Source organism: Grammomys surdaster, unplaced genomic scaffold, assembly GCF_004785775.1.
Source record: "Grammomys surdaster isolate TR1022 unplaced genomic scaffold, NIH_TR_1.0 189, whole genome shotgun sequence".
Classification (NCBI taxonomy): Eukaryota; Metazoa; Chordata; class Mammalia; order Rodentia; family Muridae; genus Grammomys; species Grammomys surdaster.
In genome coordinates, this window is record NW_021604634.1 from 4,775,283 (window position 1) to 4,794,410 (window position 19,128).

Consider the following 19,128-nt stretch of genomic DNA (forward strand, 5'->3'; position numbering starts at 1 on the left):
CTATTTAACAATCACTTAAGACAAATCTTTGGATTCCTATTCTGCATTTGTGAAGATTATAATTCAGTGTTTTGAAAGATTGTACCTCAGTGCTAGAATCTGTATTTTTACAGTTTCTTAAGGTCATAGTAATGGATAATCTAGGTTTTTTTTTTTTTTTTTTTTTTCCTCGAGACAAGGTTTCTCTGTGTAGTCCTGGTTGTCCTGGAACTCACTCTGTAGACCAGGGTGGCCTTGAACTCAGAAATCCTCCTGCCTCTGCCTCCCAAGTGCTGGGATTAAAGGCGTGCGCCACCACCGCCCGGTGATAATCTAGTTTTTAAAATGACTAGTTTAATACATCTCTGTTGCTCTGTGTTTGCTTTAAGTAAGGAACCCACAGTGAGTCCTCTGACCTCACTGAGGCTGTCCTCTATTGTCCTTATCATCCAAAGAGAGTGTGTGTGCCTGATCTGATTAGAAAGGGTAGTTTTTGTGTTTTAATTTAAAAAGGTGCATGAAATTTTTATACTGGGGGTATATGTATTATCTACATCAACTGGTGGATATTGTTTTTGACAGTAATTCTGGAATGAATATAGGTAATTTTTTTGCTTCATTAAAATGTGTTTTCATGTGTATATGCATATGTGAATGCACCAGTCTGGACTCAACTATGTCATCTATATAATGGGGATTAAGAACTAGCTACCTCCTGTGTCTATTGGAAGGGCCAAATATATGAGTTAATGTATTTGAATTCCTTAAATAATAGTTGTGTGCTTAAATAACAGATGTGTGCTTAGGAAAACTGTTGCTCTTATTTTGTAGTGACTTACAGTATTTTACCTTTCTGAAATTAGTACATGTTCATTGTTACAAATTTAAAAATAGGAAGCAAAATGAATGTATACTATGTTTACTATTTTGACGTTGTGTACAGTGCTTTTATGTATTACATACCCACAATAAACCAGATTCACACTATATAAACTCATAATTTTTCTACAATTGAACTCCAACTTAATTATTTTGCAGAAAGACAATGTTGGGTGATCCTAAGTAACATGGGATTCTTAAGACTCTGGGAGTAGGTATTTCCCTTTTTAATGTGTTTCTGGGGATAGTGGATCTAAAACATTTTGTTTCAGACTGTGGTCTGAACACTTATAAATGTGTTATAAAATATATGAACACTTATACATTCATGGAATTGGCCTATTTGAAAAATAGAAATTATTAATCTATAATATAATATATTGTTATAGTCTCCAAACTGATGTATTCTATCTTTTCTTCCAGTCTTATTTGGGTCAAGATCTACTCAGCTGCATTTAGATCAAAAAGATCACATTGGAAAGTTCCCTCAGTGGAGGAAACAGCCACATGTGTGAGCTTACTGTCAGTTGAGGATAAAGAAATTGGATACTGGAAGAAAGAATTTATTTCAAAGCAGATCTCGTCTGTGAAAGCTGCCCTCGCCCAAATTGTCAAGCCTGTCAACCCTTACACAGGTCTTCCTATGAAAACCAAAGAGGCCCTCCGGTATGCAGGCTGCTCTTGAACACTCGAACACTTGCCTCAGTGGTTCCTGGACAGAGCCACAAACTCTTCCCATTTCTAACTAGATGTTGTCATCTCAAGGTGTCTTATGTATACAGTGGATGCTCACGTTTTTTTACTCAGTTTTGCTGGTCTAAGGATTGAAACGAGGGCCTTACATATTCTAGGGAAATGGATACCATAAGCTATACTCCTAGACTATATGAACAGTTTAGATCAGAGGGAGCTGTCTTTGATGGTTGATATGTGTCTTCAAAATATATAGTATTTTGATACTGGCTTACGTATTCATAAATAGCAGAAATAGCCTCATGATCTTGAGTAAAGCCAGAGTGTTGAAGTCCCATCATCTATAAACTGCTAGTGTAAGGACCCCCCAGAGAGGACCCCCAACTCAAGTCCGATCAGCGTGCACCCAAGGAGACACGAGAGACTGACTTGATGCAAAATAGCAAAAGGCAGGTTACTAACAAGGGCCCTCGGATCAAAACTCATCCCACGCAGGGGAGATAATTTCGATGAAGACCCCAGGAAGTTTAGAACTTTTATAGGGGGAAGGGAAAAGCAGGAAATTCTGGCACAGTTACATATAATTGGACATTTCAAACATCAGCACTACACAATCATTTTGACAGGCTGGATGGCCCACTATTTTTGACCATGAAGCCTCAGACCTTCTAGGATAAACACCAGGTGGCCCATTACTCACTTGGGCATGTTTAGACTGGTCAAGATATGTCTTTGGTTATTTCTACATTTTTGGTCACCTCGTCCCTAGAGGGGCTTGATATTTTTATTATGGCTATTCTCAGCAAGCTCAGCAAACTGTCCGGCGGTCCTTGCCAAGTTGTTTTTAATTTTTACTCTTACACTAGTCACAGAACATCACATATCCTCAGGGAGTGCTTCCTGGGAGGAGAAAAAGAAAGGCTCAGAAAGTGCTCTGGGTAAAAGAAAAATGTGTCAGATGTATTTTGACTTTTGTCTTTTAAGGAAGTTGATATCATGGAAATGATATGTGAAGTTGCTGTTGTGTGTGTTGCTGAGTTCTTTGAAAGCATTTTAAGCTTTTCTTTTCTTTCTCTAGAATATCTGGCTTAGGTTGGGCAATTATCTTAAGAGAAAAAAGTGGAAAAGAACACATCATGCAACATGCTGATCTTTCCTTAAATGATACATCTGTCACTGTTGTGTGGCATGGCAAATATTGGCCACATTTAGCCACATTGTCCACCCTGGATTTGTATGGTGTGACACCACTTTTTATGGACCGGTATAAAGCCCCTGACCCAAATAGGTAAGTACTGATTCAGCAGCTCATTGGTGATTACTCCTGGAACTTGACTATTAGTTAGCATTCTATTATAATTCAAAAAATACCACTAATGTATTTTAATTTGATTGTATCTTTGAGACTTTCCTGTCATTCTGCATTGCTACAGATACTGGGCGTGTCACACTTAGCTCTAGATGTAAATTTCTTGAGTCTTATAACAGTAAAAAGGACACTCTAAAAGTTTGTTAGATGATTAGTGTATTTTCTACATTTTTACCTGTAACTATTTTAACCAATGATATAAAATTAGCATATTCTTGGGGCTGGAGAGATGACTGAGAGGTTAGGAGCATTGTCTACTCTTCCAGAGGTCCTGAGTTCAATTCCCAGCAACCACATGGTGGCTCATAACCATCTATAATGAGGTCTGGTGCTCTCTTGTGGCCTGTAGGATGTATACATAAGTAAATAAATCTTTTTTAAAAATTAGCATATTCTTTAGTAATTATACACTAGTTATAGTTTAAATACTTCCTAAATACAACTATCAGTTACTTTGTGTGATTTTTCTCTTGGGTACTAGATATGCACCCATGTGTATCTGACTCTGCCTCTGTTTTTATGTCTGTGAAGCTGTGTGACTCAGTTGGCTGTAGGACGAAGAGTAGGATCAGCTGTAGCACAGTTGTATCATGAACACTTTCTAGTCTTCGTTGGCTTTGCCCTAAGTCCACATACACTGCAAGGCTTACATCTGCCTTTCTCAGCAAAGCTCAAGTCTGTTGCAGTGTTTGCACTTGTCTGCCTTCTCTGTAACTTGTGCAATCCCTCCCCTGCAATCTTTGTCATGGACAGGAGAAGCTTTTAGTGCCCTTACTTAAGTGTATATTTGTTTCTTCTATAGAAATGGTCATGGTGTTGTTTGCAAATAATTGCCCTGTAACTTACAACTTCCTCCTCTCAGCTGCATTCCTTGTTAGTGTTGTGTTCTTAGTTATGCACTCCATGCTCTCCATGTTTGTGAGAAAGATTGTTTCAGCCTCAGGCTCTGGCTGTGACTCGTAAAGCTAAAGTGAGTGAAGACTCAGTTTGTCCCCAGAGCCTTAAGAATGTTCTTCAGCTTTGGTACACTGAAGATAAACGGAAGAGGTTTTCTGCCATGTTCACCTAGCTGCCTCTTTCTCTGTTAACCACAGCAGTGACAGCGGCTGCCAGCTACCAACTATCTGTTAGAGGTGCTCGCTCTCATTGTGTTTTCCTTTTAAATTTCTAGCCTTCTCTGAGTGGGTGTCCTCATGTGTTCGGACCCAGTCTGTGATGGTTGTAAAGTCATTTTCTGTTGGAGCTAAGGTTTCCTATTGGGTTTTCTTGAGTTTCTACATGTGTCATTGGTCCTGTGTTCATTGTTGTCCAGCCATATTCTGTAGATCCTGAGTCTATTTTTAGTTAATATGTCATAAACTTCTCACCGACCAGCTGTGCCACCATTGTCAGCATAAAAGTTCCTTCTGAGTGTGGTGCTGGGGATCCTGTCACATGAGTGCTGCAGTGTCGTAGGTGGCCCCACTGTGTTACTCAGTACCTGTACTTATCACCCATTGTCTTGAGTAAACTCTGGATACAGTGTCTCAGCACCTGAGGGACGTGGGCTCTACGGATGTTCCACAGATCTCACCTCCTTTCTCCTTTCCTGAGCCACCTCTGCCTGTTCTCTGCATGTGTTGTCTGACATGTAGTGTACTTCTAGATAACATGCCCTCTGCATGGCTTCCTTTCTGGAACATAGTGAAGGTATCTTATACACATCTGAGTATTTACTCTTTGTCACTAAGAGTTCTGTGTGGGCCTTGCATAAAAACACTCATGATTTTGACCTAAATTTATTTTCTAATATTTCAGTTTTCACAGTCTCTCAGCTTTATTTTACAAAAACTTTGGAAAGAAAGGTACATTTACTCAGAGGAAGGGGGGGGGTTGTGGGGGGAGAGAAAAACATTGTAGGGTAAGAAACTTTGTGTTTTCCTCTTAGTTGTACAAGGCTCCATAATTATGCCACTTGGTTTGAGCATTTTAGTGTAAAGCATTTTTAGTAACACTAATGTGACTTGACAACAAGACATATTGGAAAGTTCATATCTTTCTCTTCTCTCTTGGCTTGGTGTTCGAAGTCCACGATGGCTGTCTTTAATTGGAAAGTATGATCTGAGTAATTTACGTACGTCTACTATGGTTGGCTGCGACAGACTTGTTCGGATATTCTGCCTAAATCCTGGTCTCCTGGTGGGGCTGTGGCAGGTAAGACGGAGTTCATGCACGGACTGTCATTTCCCCTTCACGGTCCCATGTTTGCACACTGCATATCAGACTGAATGTCGACTCCTGGAACAGTTCAGTAGCTGCGTCTTGGTCTGTGTGAGTTGCTGTGTGTGCTCTCTGCTGATGTGGATGGCAGGCACCTTCTTCCACCTTCCAGTTTCTACATAGTGTCATTCCCTAATGTCAGGGCTCCTTGCCACTTCCCCTCCAATCAGTCTATGAGCCACTGTTCCTCTCAAATCTTCCTCTGCCAGAGTTTCTAATAGAGCATGCCCAGTGTGGTGGAGGTCTCTAAGAACCTTTCTAACTTGTGAGTATGACATGGGACATACTCTTCCTTTCAGGGTCATGTGTCTTAAGAAGTTAGTTACTCTTTCTGTCTGTGTGTTTCTATTTCACTAGGTCAGGCTGAGTTTCGATCCTTCTGGGTTTCTTTCTTAGATTAAAATGGAATTTTGTCACTTGTCCCTTGCCACTCATCTGCAGCCCTCTCAGCTCTGCTCCCCCGCCCCTCTCTTGCTCCCTGCCACTCTCAACCTGACGCCTCCTATTATTAGCCTTGCATATACACGTCTATATGTATGCACAAGCATGTAATACAGCCTACTGAGCTCACTGTTGTTTGTGTGTATATAGTTTAGGGCTTATTATTGGATAACCAGTTAAGGGGCTCTACTTTGGGAAAGGTATAATTCTCTGTCTCTCAGTACTCATTATTTGCCTGTAGTTCTTTGTCTAGGCATGGAACCCTGGGACAATCTACCACTTCCATGTTAGTGTTTGTTTCTGTTGGTCGTGTTATTGTTTGGTCTTGTTTATGCAGCCATTTCTAAGACTGTTTGACAGCAGACTTACTGGTGTTCTGACTTAGAATCTTTATGCCTCCTCTTCTGCAGTGTTCTCTGAGCTGTAGATGCTGGAGGCATCCGTCATGTAGATGTATCTATTAGGGCTGAACTTCAAGCAACCTGTTGATCTCCCTGATTGTGTCCAGTTCTGGATTTCTGTCACCACTTGCTGTATAGAGGCTTCCTTGATGTGGGGTGGTAGCTATGCTAATTGTGGTTTAAGGATAAGATTTAGAATATAGTAAGGAATTACTGTTTTAGCAAAGTGATAGCAGTAGATCCTTTTCTATTGTCTAAAACCTCACTAACGCTAGGAAGTTGCCTAGGTTTCTGGTACTAGGTTGATTTCCCTCCTGTTGAGTCTGCTTTAAGTTCAATTAGACAGCTGCTACTTGCCACCCAGCATGTGAGCATCACATGTTTGCGCCTTTACAGATACCTTACTGTGCTGGTCGTTGTTGTGGTTTATAGGTGTTGCATTGGCAGCTTGCATAGTATTTTCTGGTACCACATAAGCTAAACCACAGGAAAGAGGCTTTCAGGTCAGATCCAGTACAAATCATTTGAGTCCATCTGAGCTGTGTGTCCTAGCTGTGTGTCCGTTCAGCAATAAGGATTTACCTTCAACTTTTGAGAGGCATCAAAAGGCAACAGCAATAGTCTATTGCTTTGGGAGTCACTTAGACTACCCTCACCAGCCATTCGAAATGTTTCTCATGGGGTTATATTCTGGACAGTCAGTGGACAGCAGAGTAGGTAGTGTGGTGTACCTCTGCATCCATACTGATCTAGCTTTGTGGCTTTGGCTCTTGGCTCTTATGAGAGCATTTCATAGATTGGTTGAGAGTAGTAGTTTACCCTTGTGTAGAGTGACCGGACAGAATCACCTTTTCCATTGAAAAGCATCATCTGACTGTGGTAGTCGTTTCTTTCCTTTTTTTACTCTTGTCATGTGTGACTTGAGGGTGAAGCAGCACTTTGCTTATGCATTTTATGACTTAAGTTCATCCTTACTGGTCTGATTTGCTTGGAGAGTGGCACCTTCAGGCTTACCATTCAGGGGTAGCTACAGCTGTCAGTGTTTCTGTAATCATGTTTCTGCCCTTTAACCTGGTGGTGTAGTCATTCCCACTGCATCTGCCACACCATGCAGTGATCTACAAAGGAAACATTGTTCTAATGTGATTTCTGTGGCTGGATAACCACCAGGACCAAATACATCTTAGGAGAGGAGAGCGTCTCATCTCACCTTTCCACATCACGGTCATCACTGAGGGACATTAGGGCAGGATGCCAGGGCAGTTGCTAGGCGGCAGGAGCTGTGGAGGAGGCTGCTTGCCGCTCTCTAGCCTCTGCTCAGTTAGCTGGCATAGTGTTCAGAAACTCAGGTCAAGAAATGTTCCTCCTATGTCAGTTACCAACCAAGAAAATGCCCCACAGACAGGCTCACAGGCTAGTCAGATCCAGGTAGTCCCTCAGTTGGGACTCTCTTGGATAATTCTGGAATATATCAAATTGATAGCTGAAGCTAACTAGGGGAAACATTATCTCAGAATGCTCAGTATTTGTGAAATTTACCAGACATCTGTAGGGTCTTACCAATATTGTCCATATCTTTGAAAAGAGGTTGAAATAACTTGAATTCATCTCCACCATTCTCCCCCTCTCTCAAACACACACAGGCATGCAATGCACACACATACAAACTACATATGTGCATATGTATATAAACACAGGCATATATTCATATAAATAACATGGCAATAATTGTGTAGGATAGAACATTTTGCTATTTCACAAGTGCTAGGACATTAGTTCTTTTGGAACTGCATGCTTTGCATATTGAATGAAGGATGGTCCAGCTCTTATATGTAAGTCATATGATAACACGTATGATAACAATTAGTAGTAATAATGCATGTATCTTCAAGATGATAAGCTGTGATTTCCACATTGAACTTGTGAAAAATTAAAATACTGCTACTGAAAATTATGTTCTTTTCTTATGTTAATTATGTTTTTAACTTTCCAGAAGGAGGATGGGCTAGCTTTTGTCATGGCAAATCTTCATTTCCATCAGCTCGTGGAGAGGAGCACACTGGGCTCAGCCACTCTGTATGTATCTGTATGCCGGTGAATTTTATTTTTGTGTGGTTGGGATAGAGGATTAGAAGTCAGTTCCATCTTAGTATTCTCTCATTAGCCATAAAAGTATTTTATAGCCAGTAGACACAAGACAACAGATATGATCTTAGCCATTGCTAAATAGTTACATTACTTATGAATAGGCATTTGCTTGATTTATTCTAGTCTGAGGACTTTATTCCTGGTAGAATATTATCTATAGAGGCAGGCAGGGGCGATTTGTTCTGTTAGCATGGGGCTGTTATCCCTTAAGTTCTCACACTTCATGTGGAGTTTTCAACTGTGAAAATGTGCAGACCTTTGGCCCTCTTTCTGTGGGTGTCTTCTAATATATTAGCATGTTTTTACATGCTACAGCTTTTCTCTTTTCCTTGGCCCCTGCCTTAGTCATTTTTGCTAATCTCTTAAAAGCTCCTGGATGTTTTTAAGTATGTTGCCTTCCATGGTGAGGCGTTTCTTACTGAAGCAATTGGTTGGGTTTGTTTGTTTATTTTTACTTGTTCACTTTACAGCCCAATCACTGCCCCCATCCCAATCATTCCCTCCCACAATCCTTTCTCCCATCTCCCCTCCCCTTCTTCTCTGAGGGGGCTAGGAGGCCCCATGAGTATTCCCCTACCCTGGCACATTGTCGTGCTCTACAAGGCTAGGAGCATCCTCTCCCACTGAGGCCTTCAAGGCAGCCCAGCTAGAAGAACATATCCCACATACAGGCAACAGCTTTCTGGATAGTGCCCTCCCCTCACCCCCCATTACAACTGTTTGAGACCCACAATGAAGACCAAGCTGCACATTTGATACATACATGCAGGAAGGCCTAGGTCCAGCTTGTGCATACTCTTTAGTTGGTGGTTCAGTCCCTGAGATCCTCAAGGGTCCAGGTTAGTTGACTCTGTTGGTTTTGCTGTGGAGTTCCTATCCTCTCTGGAGCCCCTCAGTTCTTTAGTTGGAGTTTTTGCCTGAGTCTCTGGCCTGTAGATATGTGTTGATGCACCTCCTGCTGGGTACCTCTGTCTTGGGCCACTTAAAACACAGAGTGTTCTTTGTAGAACTACTGTCCCAGGGTCGGTCTCATAGTCACTGTGGTGGTCTTTTGGCTGTCCATGGAACTCTTGTCTATGTGCCAAGAAGTTGGTGAGGACAACAGTTCTTTTGAGTTCATGATATGAAGATTATTGGGATTCCTATAATTGTGGGAGGTAGTGTTTTGAATAGATGATAATTTTTAGTAGTATTTTCTAGCCAAATACTTTATCTGTGGTTTTGACAGATTTGTGTGCATTTATTTTATTTTGCCTTTCAGTCCCTATACGCTGCCTCCCCACAGTCCGTTTTTGGATGACAGCCCGGAGTATGGACTGCAAGGCTATCAGCTGCACATCGACATGCATGGCGGTGGGATTTTCTACCTGTGCAGCACCTTCCGCAGTCTCTTCTCCAGGAGAGGTAAGCCTAAGTCAGCTGGTTCCTTTCTGAAGTTAGTGGGTTGTAGAGAAGAGAAATTATAATCTCTTTGTATCCAAGTTAAGAGTTATCCTTCCAGGAGGTCAGTTTGTAATCTGCCAGCCCTGCTGTGTTCCCTGGCCCTTCTCTTTGCATAGGACTTGTGAAGTAACCAGACAGTCTCTTTACCCTCTTCACTCTCTCTCTATCCTCTAGAGGGAGGCTTGGCTCATCTTTTCTGATGATATGTTTTTCTTATTTCCAAATCTTCCCTTTTCCCAGGAATTTGGTAAATGTGGTCACAGGGTGAATGTCACAGCTATACAGAGTGAGACTAAAAAGAAACCAGTTTTTCTCATTTGCACTGCCTCAGCATTTGCCTTTTGCCCCATTTTCAAACCTAAGAAAAGGGCTGGGGAAACTCAAGCTCAGAGTGCATGTCCCATTCTGGTCCACCCGCTTGTTTACTTTTGGGAGTGTTTTATGAATTCTTTTTTTTTTTTTTTTTTCACTAAAAAGAGAGTATTTAATTGTACTCTTAGGATCATAAATACCAAGGGTTAAACCCCTAAGACTGTACTTAATATAATCACTTTTTTTTTTTATTTGTGGAAATAACCAATGTAATTTTTTTCCCTTTTTTTCTTTTTTTATTGGATGATTTATTTACATTTCCTATGTTGTCCCCTTACCCCATCCCCCACCACCCCCTCGGAACCCCCAATCCCCTCGCCCCTCCTCCTTCTTCTCTGTGGATGTAACCTCTATCTACACCCCCCCACTCCCACCTCCCCACCCTCAAAATTCCCACCCCCTGGGGCATCCAGCCTTCATGAGGTCAAGGTTCTCTTCTCGAAGTCTAGGGTAGCTCTGCTTGGGTGGAAGTTTAACATTGTTGGTGAGTATATTTTATAGGGAACATTTGCATCATAGCATAAGATATGCTATGTCAAGCCTTTCCTATCAGTAATGCTGGATTTCATCATTTGTCTAGGAGTGTCATCACTGTGAAGTACTTCATCACTGTGAAGGCATGCTTTTTCAAACATAATTTCCCAAAGTCCTCTTCCATCTGGTGGAAGATAGCTTGATATCTACTAATGATTCTTGTCCAAATCAGACTGTTTCATTTTAGTGTAGAAAATGACAAACAAAACTAACTCACACAAGGTGGCTGTTGTATTATTTTTTCTCTGATTTGATAGTATGTTTGTCGTTGGTCTGTAGGAAGGTCATTGAGTTTTGGGTGTTAATTTTACTATCTGCTGCTTTGCTGAAAGTTTATCAGCTCTGAGACTTCTTTGGTAGAGTCTTTAGGGTTTCTTATATAATCATCTGCAAAGGAGATACATTAACTCTCTCCCCCCCACCTTTTTTTTGTATTTGAATCCGTTTTATTTCTTCCCTTATTATTGTAGCTAATACTTTGAGTACTATATTGGTTTTGTGTCTACTGGGATGATCATAATCATGTGCTGTTTATTTTTGATTCCAATTTGATAATCTCTGAGGTGGGAAGCTGCTGTGTGTGTCTGCTCTGGGTGGTAGTTTTCAGGGCACAGACATCCCTTGCATGTGTCTGCTCCAGAGCAGCTGCTCGTATTTGGACAATTCTGCCTTTTACTGAGCCTCACTTGATATCTGTATTTAGCTTTATTCTGTCACAGGAGGCTATGCACTTAAAAATCTTACCACTGGAATTCAGGTATACCCCTCCATACTCTAATCCACACTTGGGTACAAATGTCTTTGTCTGGTGCTGATAGTGCTGGCAGAGGACTTCGCATCTTGTGGCAGGTGCTCCCTGCCCTTCCCAACCAGTCCTCCCCTCTCCTGCGGCATTCAGCCTATCCAGTGCTTGTGTGGTGATGAGTGATTGAGACTGGGACCTTGTGAGGGGATACAGTGGATTGTGTGGTCCCTAGGGTCTCCTTCCATTTGAACCTTGTGACCAATACTGTGATCTATAGGTCCGAAGGGCCTTTCCTGCCTGATCCCAGTACTACCACTGTCCCTTCTCTGGCAGCATCCTCTTCTGTCTTCTGTGTGCTCTGTTCCCGCACCCTGCTCTAGCAGTACTATAACCACTGCAGAGCTCTACACAGCCACTCTTAGGCTTACCTCACTGTCAGCTGTGCTAGCCTGACGTGCCATGTCTGGAACCATAGGCTCCCTAAGTTATATTACTCAGTTTTACCAGTTAAGAATATGTTAAAAGCTCTCCTTGATGCTATGTGTTTTCATTTTGTGCCTGACTATCTCCTAGAACATCAGTTTGGGCACTGTGTTCAGTATGTGTACACATGTGTGATTATTTAAGATCCCCTTTCTTCATTTGTGTTGTCCTTACCTCTTTCTGTAAGTGTTTATATGTGTATGTCGAATTAGTGCTGGCTCCTGAAGGCCACACTGCTGAAGGGCTTTTGAGAAATCATGGCCTGTTACTGTAATCTGTCTGTGCTTCCTCATCTCAGGGACTCTCAGGCTCATTGGACAGCATCTCTGGTGGCAGGTCTTGTGCTTCTCTTAGCTCAGGAGGAAGAGGAATGATTTGCTGCTGAAGAGGATGCTGCTGCAGTTGAGTGGCAATGCTGGGCCACAGCAATAGGATGACAAGGGTTCCAGGAGCATTCTGGAAACAGAGGAAAACTCTGCTTCCCTGCCTCTCAGAGTCCAGGAAGGCCCCCCAATGCCATCAAGCCTGCTTCTCAGGCAGCCGTGCAGGTCCCGTGCAGCCACTCTGGTTGTGCCCTGCCTTTCTCATTCTCTTTTCTCTCACAGCACACAAATGGGTAGAACCTGGTAACTGCTTCACATCTATCTTGTTCTTTGGAAGGAGGCAGCCCCATGAGTCATCAGTGCCTAGCTGTTTTGTGTCTGTGCCCACAGTAAAGTGCTTCACTACACATACCAGTTCTTAACAATCTGCATGTAGCCCCCGTGTTTCTGTTTCATCCCCTCACTTCTTCACGGCAAGGGAAACATCAGGCATGATTTCTATTTGTGATTGGTCATGGCTTATACAGATTATCAGTCATTCTGTAGGATTTGCTTCTATAACATTAATTGCATTTTAAATTTTTACAGCTTTAAAAATGTGAAATAGTTTGACATTGTTTAAATATAGAGAGGTCCAGAATTGCCTGTATGCAGAATCTACGTTTATTCTTTTTTCTTTTTCTTTCTTTTTTTCTTTTTCTTTTTTTTTGTTTTTTTTTGTTTTTTTGTTTTTGTTTTTGTTTTTCAAGGCAGGGTTTCCTCTGTATAGCTCTGGCTGTCCTGGAACTCACTCTGTAGACCAGGCTGGCCTCGAACTCAGAAATCCACCTGCCTCTGCCTCCCAAGTGCTAGGACTAAAGGCATGCGCCACCACCACCCGGCATAATTCTTTTTTCTTATTTCCTATTTCTTACCCTTATCTCCTTCTGTATGTGTGTCTGTATACATATATTTATGTACAATTCATATGGCTACTGCTGATTAGGCCTCAGTCAACTAGGTACTAGGGCTGTCTGGAGGAATACTCCGAGTTGCAGAGAAGAGGGCTCCCACTTTCCATTATTATAAAAAATACATAATAGATTTCTCATTCATGCATTGGCTATACCTGAGATATGCCCTGATTGTGCTGGAGTTGCTAGTGATGAGATGCATTTATGAGTACTTACTCTAGCTGCTGTACTTGACATTATGAGCTAGAACCTCTTACTTCTCCTGTGTTCCTGATGTGGGATCCACAGTTATTAGCTAGTCACCTCTCCTATTCCACAAGGCTACCACATGTGTGCACAGGTGCAGAGGTGAAGTTCCCATCTGCACCTGAGCCTGCATCATCCCAGGAGACCAAGCACCTGGCTACATAACCATTGATATGTGCTTACATTTTAATAGCATTCAGTTTAGGGTTCTTTCCGTCCGCCTGCCACCCCCCCACCCCGCCCCTGAGTGTGTGTGTGTGTGTGTGTGTGTGTGTGTGTGTGTGTATGAGAAGTGAGGGAGATGGGGGAGAGAGAGAGAGGAAGGGAGAGGTATTTGTTTGTCTGTAACTGTCTTTCCAAAGTTATTGGTTTTCTTGGTGTGGTTAAAGTGGAGTCTGTTGTGCTGATGTGTTACAGTAACATTCAGTCTAACTCCATATAGGGAGACTAAGCCCTGCCAGTAATAATGAGGTTGTTACAACATGCAGGAGCTGACGTTAGTGAGAGGAAATGTGGAATTAGATAGTTTGCCTTTTATCTAGATTGCGTGCTGTGTGTGTATCTGCATCCTCCCACTCATAAGGCTTTAGATCAGAGGACTTTCCTGTATAGATTCAAGAGCATTTCCTCTCTTCACGTGATTCTGCCAAGAGTCAGCAGAGGGAGCTGTTGCCATCAGAGTATATAACATTTTTACAAGTACAAATGCACTGTCCTTTATAGTTTTTGAGAAACTCTCTTGGTACCATGTGGTATATTTAGTAAATTTAAGCTATGTCATTGAAGTTTGGGATGACAGAACTTTATCCCTATTTAAAAAAAAAAACAAAACACTTTGTCCCTACCAAGGATGAAATGTTTTATCATCATGTCCCTAGAATTTATGTTGCTCTATGCTCCATTTGTCCTCAGTGAGACATGAGAAACTTGGCCTGACACTAATGAGACAGCCTCAGTGAGATAGCATGGGTCAAAGGGTCAAGGCCAACTTGTCAGACTCAAGGATGAATCAGGCACAGGAATAGACAAGATTCTTCCACTCGACGGTGAGGCCAGAGCTTGCTGAGCCAAGTGCTTAGACACACTGTGTGCTCAGGGTGGCATTAGGGGTTCCTGTAGCTCTCTGAATAGAGGCACTTGCAAGTTTTTATGTGGGTCAAGGGAGAAACTTGAGGCCACCTATGTTCAATATCTAGAGTACTTCAGCAAAGGAAGAATGAAGTTAAATAGGACAGAATTCAAACAGCCCAAGCATGGTCATTTCATATGACCATTTCTGGTAGTCTGTCTTTGAGTATCGATCATGTGTGTATACCAATTTCATCCACAAATCAATTGCAATTATTTATTTAGAAATCTCAACGGGAGTTGTAGAGCTTTCAGAACTGAATCTGAGTATCTTTGGAGGGTTAGGATGTTGCTCAGTGGTAGAGTGCCTGCCTAGGCTAAGCCCATAGGCTCTATGTGCAGCAACACAGTGGACAGTTAGGTGGGTAGGTAGATAAGTATGTAAATGAGGAAGTCCTTTTAGAAAAAATGGATAGAAGAATGGGTGCAAAAATTGGGTTTGTAAATTTAATGATAAGCTACTAGAATCTTTTCTATACATGATGTGGGTCCAGGCTTTAGATAATAAGATAATAATCAGGGAGCCAGGACAAAAGTTAAGAAATAGACTGTTGCCATGACATTTGAGGCCCTTGTGTGACCCTTGCTACTGCTACCTGCTTTTCCTTCTGCCAGAGGCAGCTACCATTTTTGTATTAAGTTAATTGTTCCTCTATCTTTTTCTTTCTTTTGTGAATTGATAACACTAACTGAGATGGGTCTGGTTAGCATACAGTAGCTGCTCTGCTCCTGTCACTGAGGAAGTATGGTGTCACAGAAGAGATGGAAACCCAGGGGAGTGGAGAAATACCACTGTTCATTACTGTTCAAAATAGTCAAATTATTTGAAACCATTTAACCTTTATTTACAGAAAACAGTTATCACATATTTTAACTAAATGGAATGTGGTATATCTTTTTATCTGGGTGTGTCTTCATCCTGTAAAGTATATTATTTCTTGAGGGTTTGGTATAGAGGAGGTTGTGTAGAATAGTTTGCCTTACTGGCAAAAGGGGTCTCTAGAGTTGCATATATAGGAATACAAACCTCAGAAAGTTTATTATCTATTCGTTTTCAGAGGAAAAAAGCTCTAAGGATATATTCAGAATAAGGTCTCACACTCTGATGCAGCCTACTTCTTGTCACAACATTTTCTCTTTGTAACTCACTTCATGTACTTTGCTAAAAGGCCCTTTGAAATCTTTTATTTTTCAGTACTTTCTATTAAGAAAGTACAGAAGTCTGTAGTCAGTGCTCCTGATGCCTGAGTTAGATTTTTGCATCATGGCAGGTGAGGATAACTGTGTAGCTGGCTCAGTGCTGACTGTTCTGGGGTAAGGCATTGCCTTACTTCTCATAGATCAGCCTACAGATAGCCCATAATTAGCTTTGCCACCGTCACCCACTCTGAGAGGTGAGCGGATGCTGATGGGCTTTGACTTCCTGTTTCTCCTGTGAGTCCAACTTGCAGCTGGGAGCAACAAGTCCTGCTCTGATGGCTTCACTGCCCTTTCAGATGTGTACATCTTCTGTTTTGCAAGGTTGGAAGACACTTAAGTCCTCTGATTTCATGTGCTTAGGTGTCTAGACAGTATTCTCCATCCTAAGACACTGTTGGAGACTGGCTTTTCTACCTGTCAGCTCAACTTGCAGCCACCATGATATTGGACATTTATTCTTTTTTTTTTTTTTTTGGTTTGACTGTTTTCCCATGGAGCTCACTCATAGTCATCTAAGGAGCTGGAAAGTTGTCTTTTTTTTGAAGGTATGTATGTGCTTGTGGAGGGCAGAGGGCAATGCTGAGTGGGGTTTTTTTTTTTTTTCTTCTCTACCTTATATTTTGAGACAGTCTCTCATTGAACCTAGTACTCATGGTTGACTAGACTGACTGGCCAGAAAACCCCAGGAGACCATTCTCCATGCATGCTGCTCTTGTTGGCATTTGTTTTGGTTGTTGTTTATTTTTTGGATTCTGGGGATCTGGACTAAGGCACTGAGCCATTTCCCCAGCAACACTTTCTTTCAGATTTTATGAGTTTTGCTACTTTAACAAGTCATGCCTATAGTAAAAGTTTTTAAAAAAGGATTATATTATATAATCTCTTTTCAAAGAAAAACTTATGATCCTTAAACCTGCACATAATTGACTATTTGTGTATTCTCTTTAAAATTAAGCACAAGGGAAGATTAAGTGAGGAGGTATTCGTTGTCTGAATTCAATGAGAGGGTAAGAGAGGAAGAGGGATAGTAGGACAGGAACTGCTTCCAGAATAATTTGTTAATACTAGAGGTGAGTTTATAAAGGTATCTATGGGTTTTTCTGTGTGCAATTTATTTTATTTCTTTTTTTGTTGAAAATGCAAATAAACACATGTTCAACATGTCAAAAAATTCGAATAGATATGACTAGTCCTAAGATCATCGACTCAGTAGGACAATCCACAGTACTTGGGATATCGATGTATTAGTGGATACAGTCAGCAAAGAGGGAAGGTATATTGGATGAAGTTCAGTGGAAACCATCCAGTGCTTAGAGTCTTTGCTGTTACCATGTAGGTGTACCTGGTTCCCTCAGAACCTTGAAGAGCTGGTATGTGGGTCTATGTGACCTAGGTAGTACTGTGACCTAGTACTACTGTATTTCCAGATCCTACAAGGAAACAAGTGCCCAGCATCATGGCACAAGTGTTAGGCACAGTGAACAGCTGCCTTATCAGCTAAGTGGAGAGACTCTCCTGGACATTCAAAGGCTCTCATCTGAGCAGACCTTGTGAGTCAATACTGCAGGACTTCGACCTGCTGTCTTAGTTCTTTTCTGCACAACTGTCCATTAACATTTTGATTAGGTTATGGTACAGCCTGGTGAACAGAGGAAATAGTCCAGTTGTGTCTTTGAAGTGTAAATTGAGCTTGCCAAAGGGCCTGATCAGCAATGCAGAGGATAAAGGAATGTATACTTATTTGATCTTCATATCAAGCTAATTATTACCAATTTTCAGAAGCAGAAGGAAAAAGGTTTTGCACAGTATGGTATAGTGTAGTCTTTTATCAGTATTGAGAGGAGTAGATAGGGGAAAGCAGAGAGAAGTGATTTTAATAGCAAAGTATGGTGTCCCAGCCTTTGATTTTTAAGAAAGGATGCTTTACTTTTTAGAGCATTTTTTAGGTCTGTAGTAAAACTGAGAAGAAGATAATACAGAACTACCTCATACTGGTAACTTCTGCTTCCCAAGTATGCCTCACCAGAGATTAGCTATGACCGATGACCATACATCAACATGGTATTATTGCCCAAAGACCGCAGTCTAGAATAGAGTCACTTTCGTTATGTGTTTTATGGTTTAGGCAAGTTTCAATGGTGCGCATCTGCTGTTAAGTATTATCCAGAGACGTTTTATTACTTAAAAGTCTAATGTGTTCTGCCTTTTGCTCCTTGCCTTTCCACAGTGTCTGGCAATCACTACTCCTTTTACTGTCTCCATTGTTTGTGTTTTCAGCACAGACTTTGCACAGAATGACACACAGATGGAGCCATCAATGCACACACTGTCAGTTAGGAATAAGTAAGCGTTTCCTTCTTCCTCTCTTCTTCGTGAGATAGCTCATCTCACAGCATTGCTTAGATGGTAGCTTTTTCATTAGACCCTGGAAACCTCCCACCCCCAAAATACAGACTTAAGTTTTTCCTCTTAATTACCCACCACAACTTGATAAGAGATCTTGGTTGCAAGAAGTAGAGAATCAAACTGGAACTGATCTGGAAGCTTTCGCCTATCTTGGAAGGTTCTATTCAGGTAGCTGGAGCATACAAAGCAACAATAATCTTACAAGCTATAATGCGAACAGTACAAGGCAAGATATACCCACTCAGGAAATTGTGGCAAGACTTATGTAGGTATCCACAGCTCTTCTTTAGGATTTGAGGTGTGTTCCTCAGGAGGGAACATGTATTGGGCAGTCAAAGACACATGCATGAGGAGATCATAAGCTGTTGTTTAAATAAACTGACATGGTTTCTAAACTACATTCTAAGTAACTATGCTGATACTCATATAAATACTGCTCTTATCTTTAATCAGAAAAGCTTCTCTTTGTAGCGAATGGTGTTGAGTGCAGAGGCTTGTGCCTGCTCAAGGAGTTTAAAGAAAGTGACAGTTGAGTGCTCAGCCTGAAACAAGACTTTGATACCATTGTCTCTATGGCTGGTATTGTAGGACAGAAAGTGAAAGAATGTAAGAACAGAAGATAGGAGAAATACTGAGATGCACTCTCCAGGGAATGATTGCTACTGTAAACTTCTCATAGCAGTTATGATTGCCTGTACTGGACCTGTATAACACCTTGCGATCAATAGCCAATTGTGGACAATGCTGAGGAGCTTGAGGTCCTACTCCTCCGTGCTGAACTATTGGCTTCTGATGGATTCTGAATGAGGAAAGTCATTGTTTTCAGTTGTCTACCTACTCCTGAGCCCAGCAGACTCTAATGAGTAGTTCCAAATCTGTAGAGACATGTCTGGTCCAGGTTAAACTTAGTGGATCACAAAGCAAAAAGACACAAATATGAGAAAGGAGCCTGTAAGGAGTAAGGGGAGACAGAACTAGAGAGGGAGATAATGGGGAGGATGGTGGTGAGAATAAACTGCACTGAACAGTGAAATAATAATAGTCAGTTATGGAGTTGTCTGAGAACAAACATAGGCAATGAAAAAGAAAGACGTTGTCCAAATGTCTTCCAGAATGGCTGTAGCAC

The 19,128-nt window shown here is 41.4% G+C and overlaps 1 protein-coding gene across 1 annotated transcript in view; it reads left to right on the forward strand.

Moving 5' to 3' along the window:
* Positions 1–19,128, forward strand: part of Fbxo15 (F-box protein 15) — a 40,232-nt gene that overhangs the window by 7,131 nt on the left and 13,973 nt on the right. Inside the window, exons 4-8 of the mRNA XM_028768933.1 lie at positions 1,282–1,524; positions 2,630–2,839; positions 4,987–5,113; positions 8,015–8,097; positions 9,431–9,573. Coding sequence (XP_028624766.1) covers positions 1,282–1,524; positions 2,630–2,839; positions 4,987–5,113; positions 8,015–8,097; positions 9,431–9,573 — 806 coding nt within the window. The remainder of the gene's footprint in view (positions 1–1,281; positions 1,525–2,629; positions 2,840–4,986; positions 5,114–8,014; positions 8,098–9,430; positions 9,574–19,128) is intronic.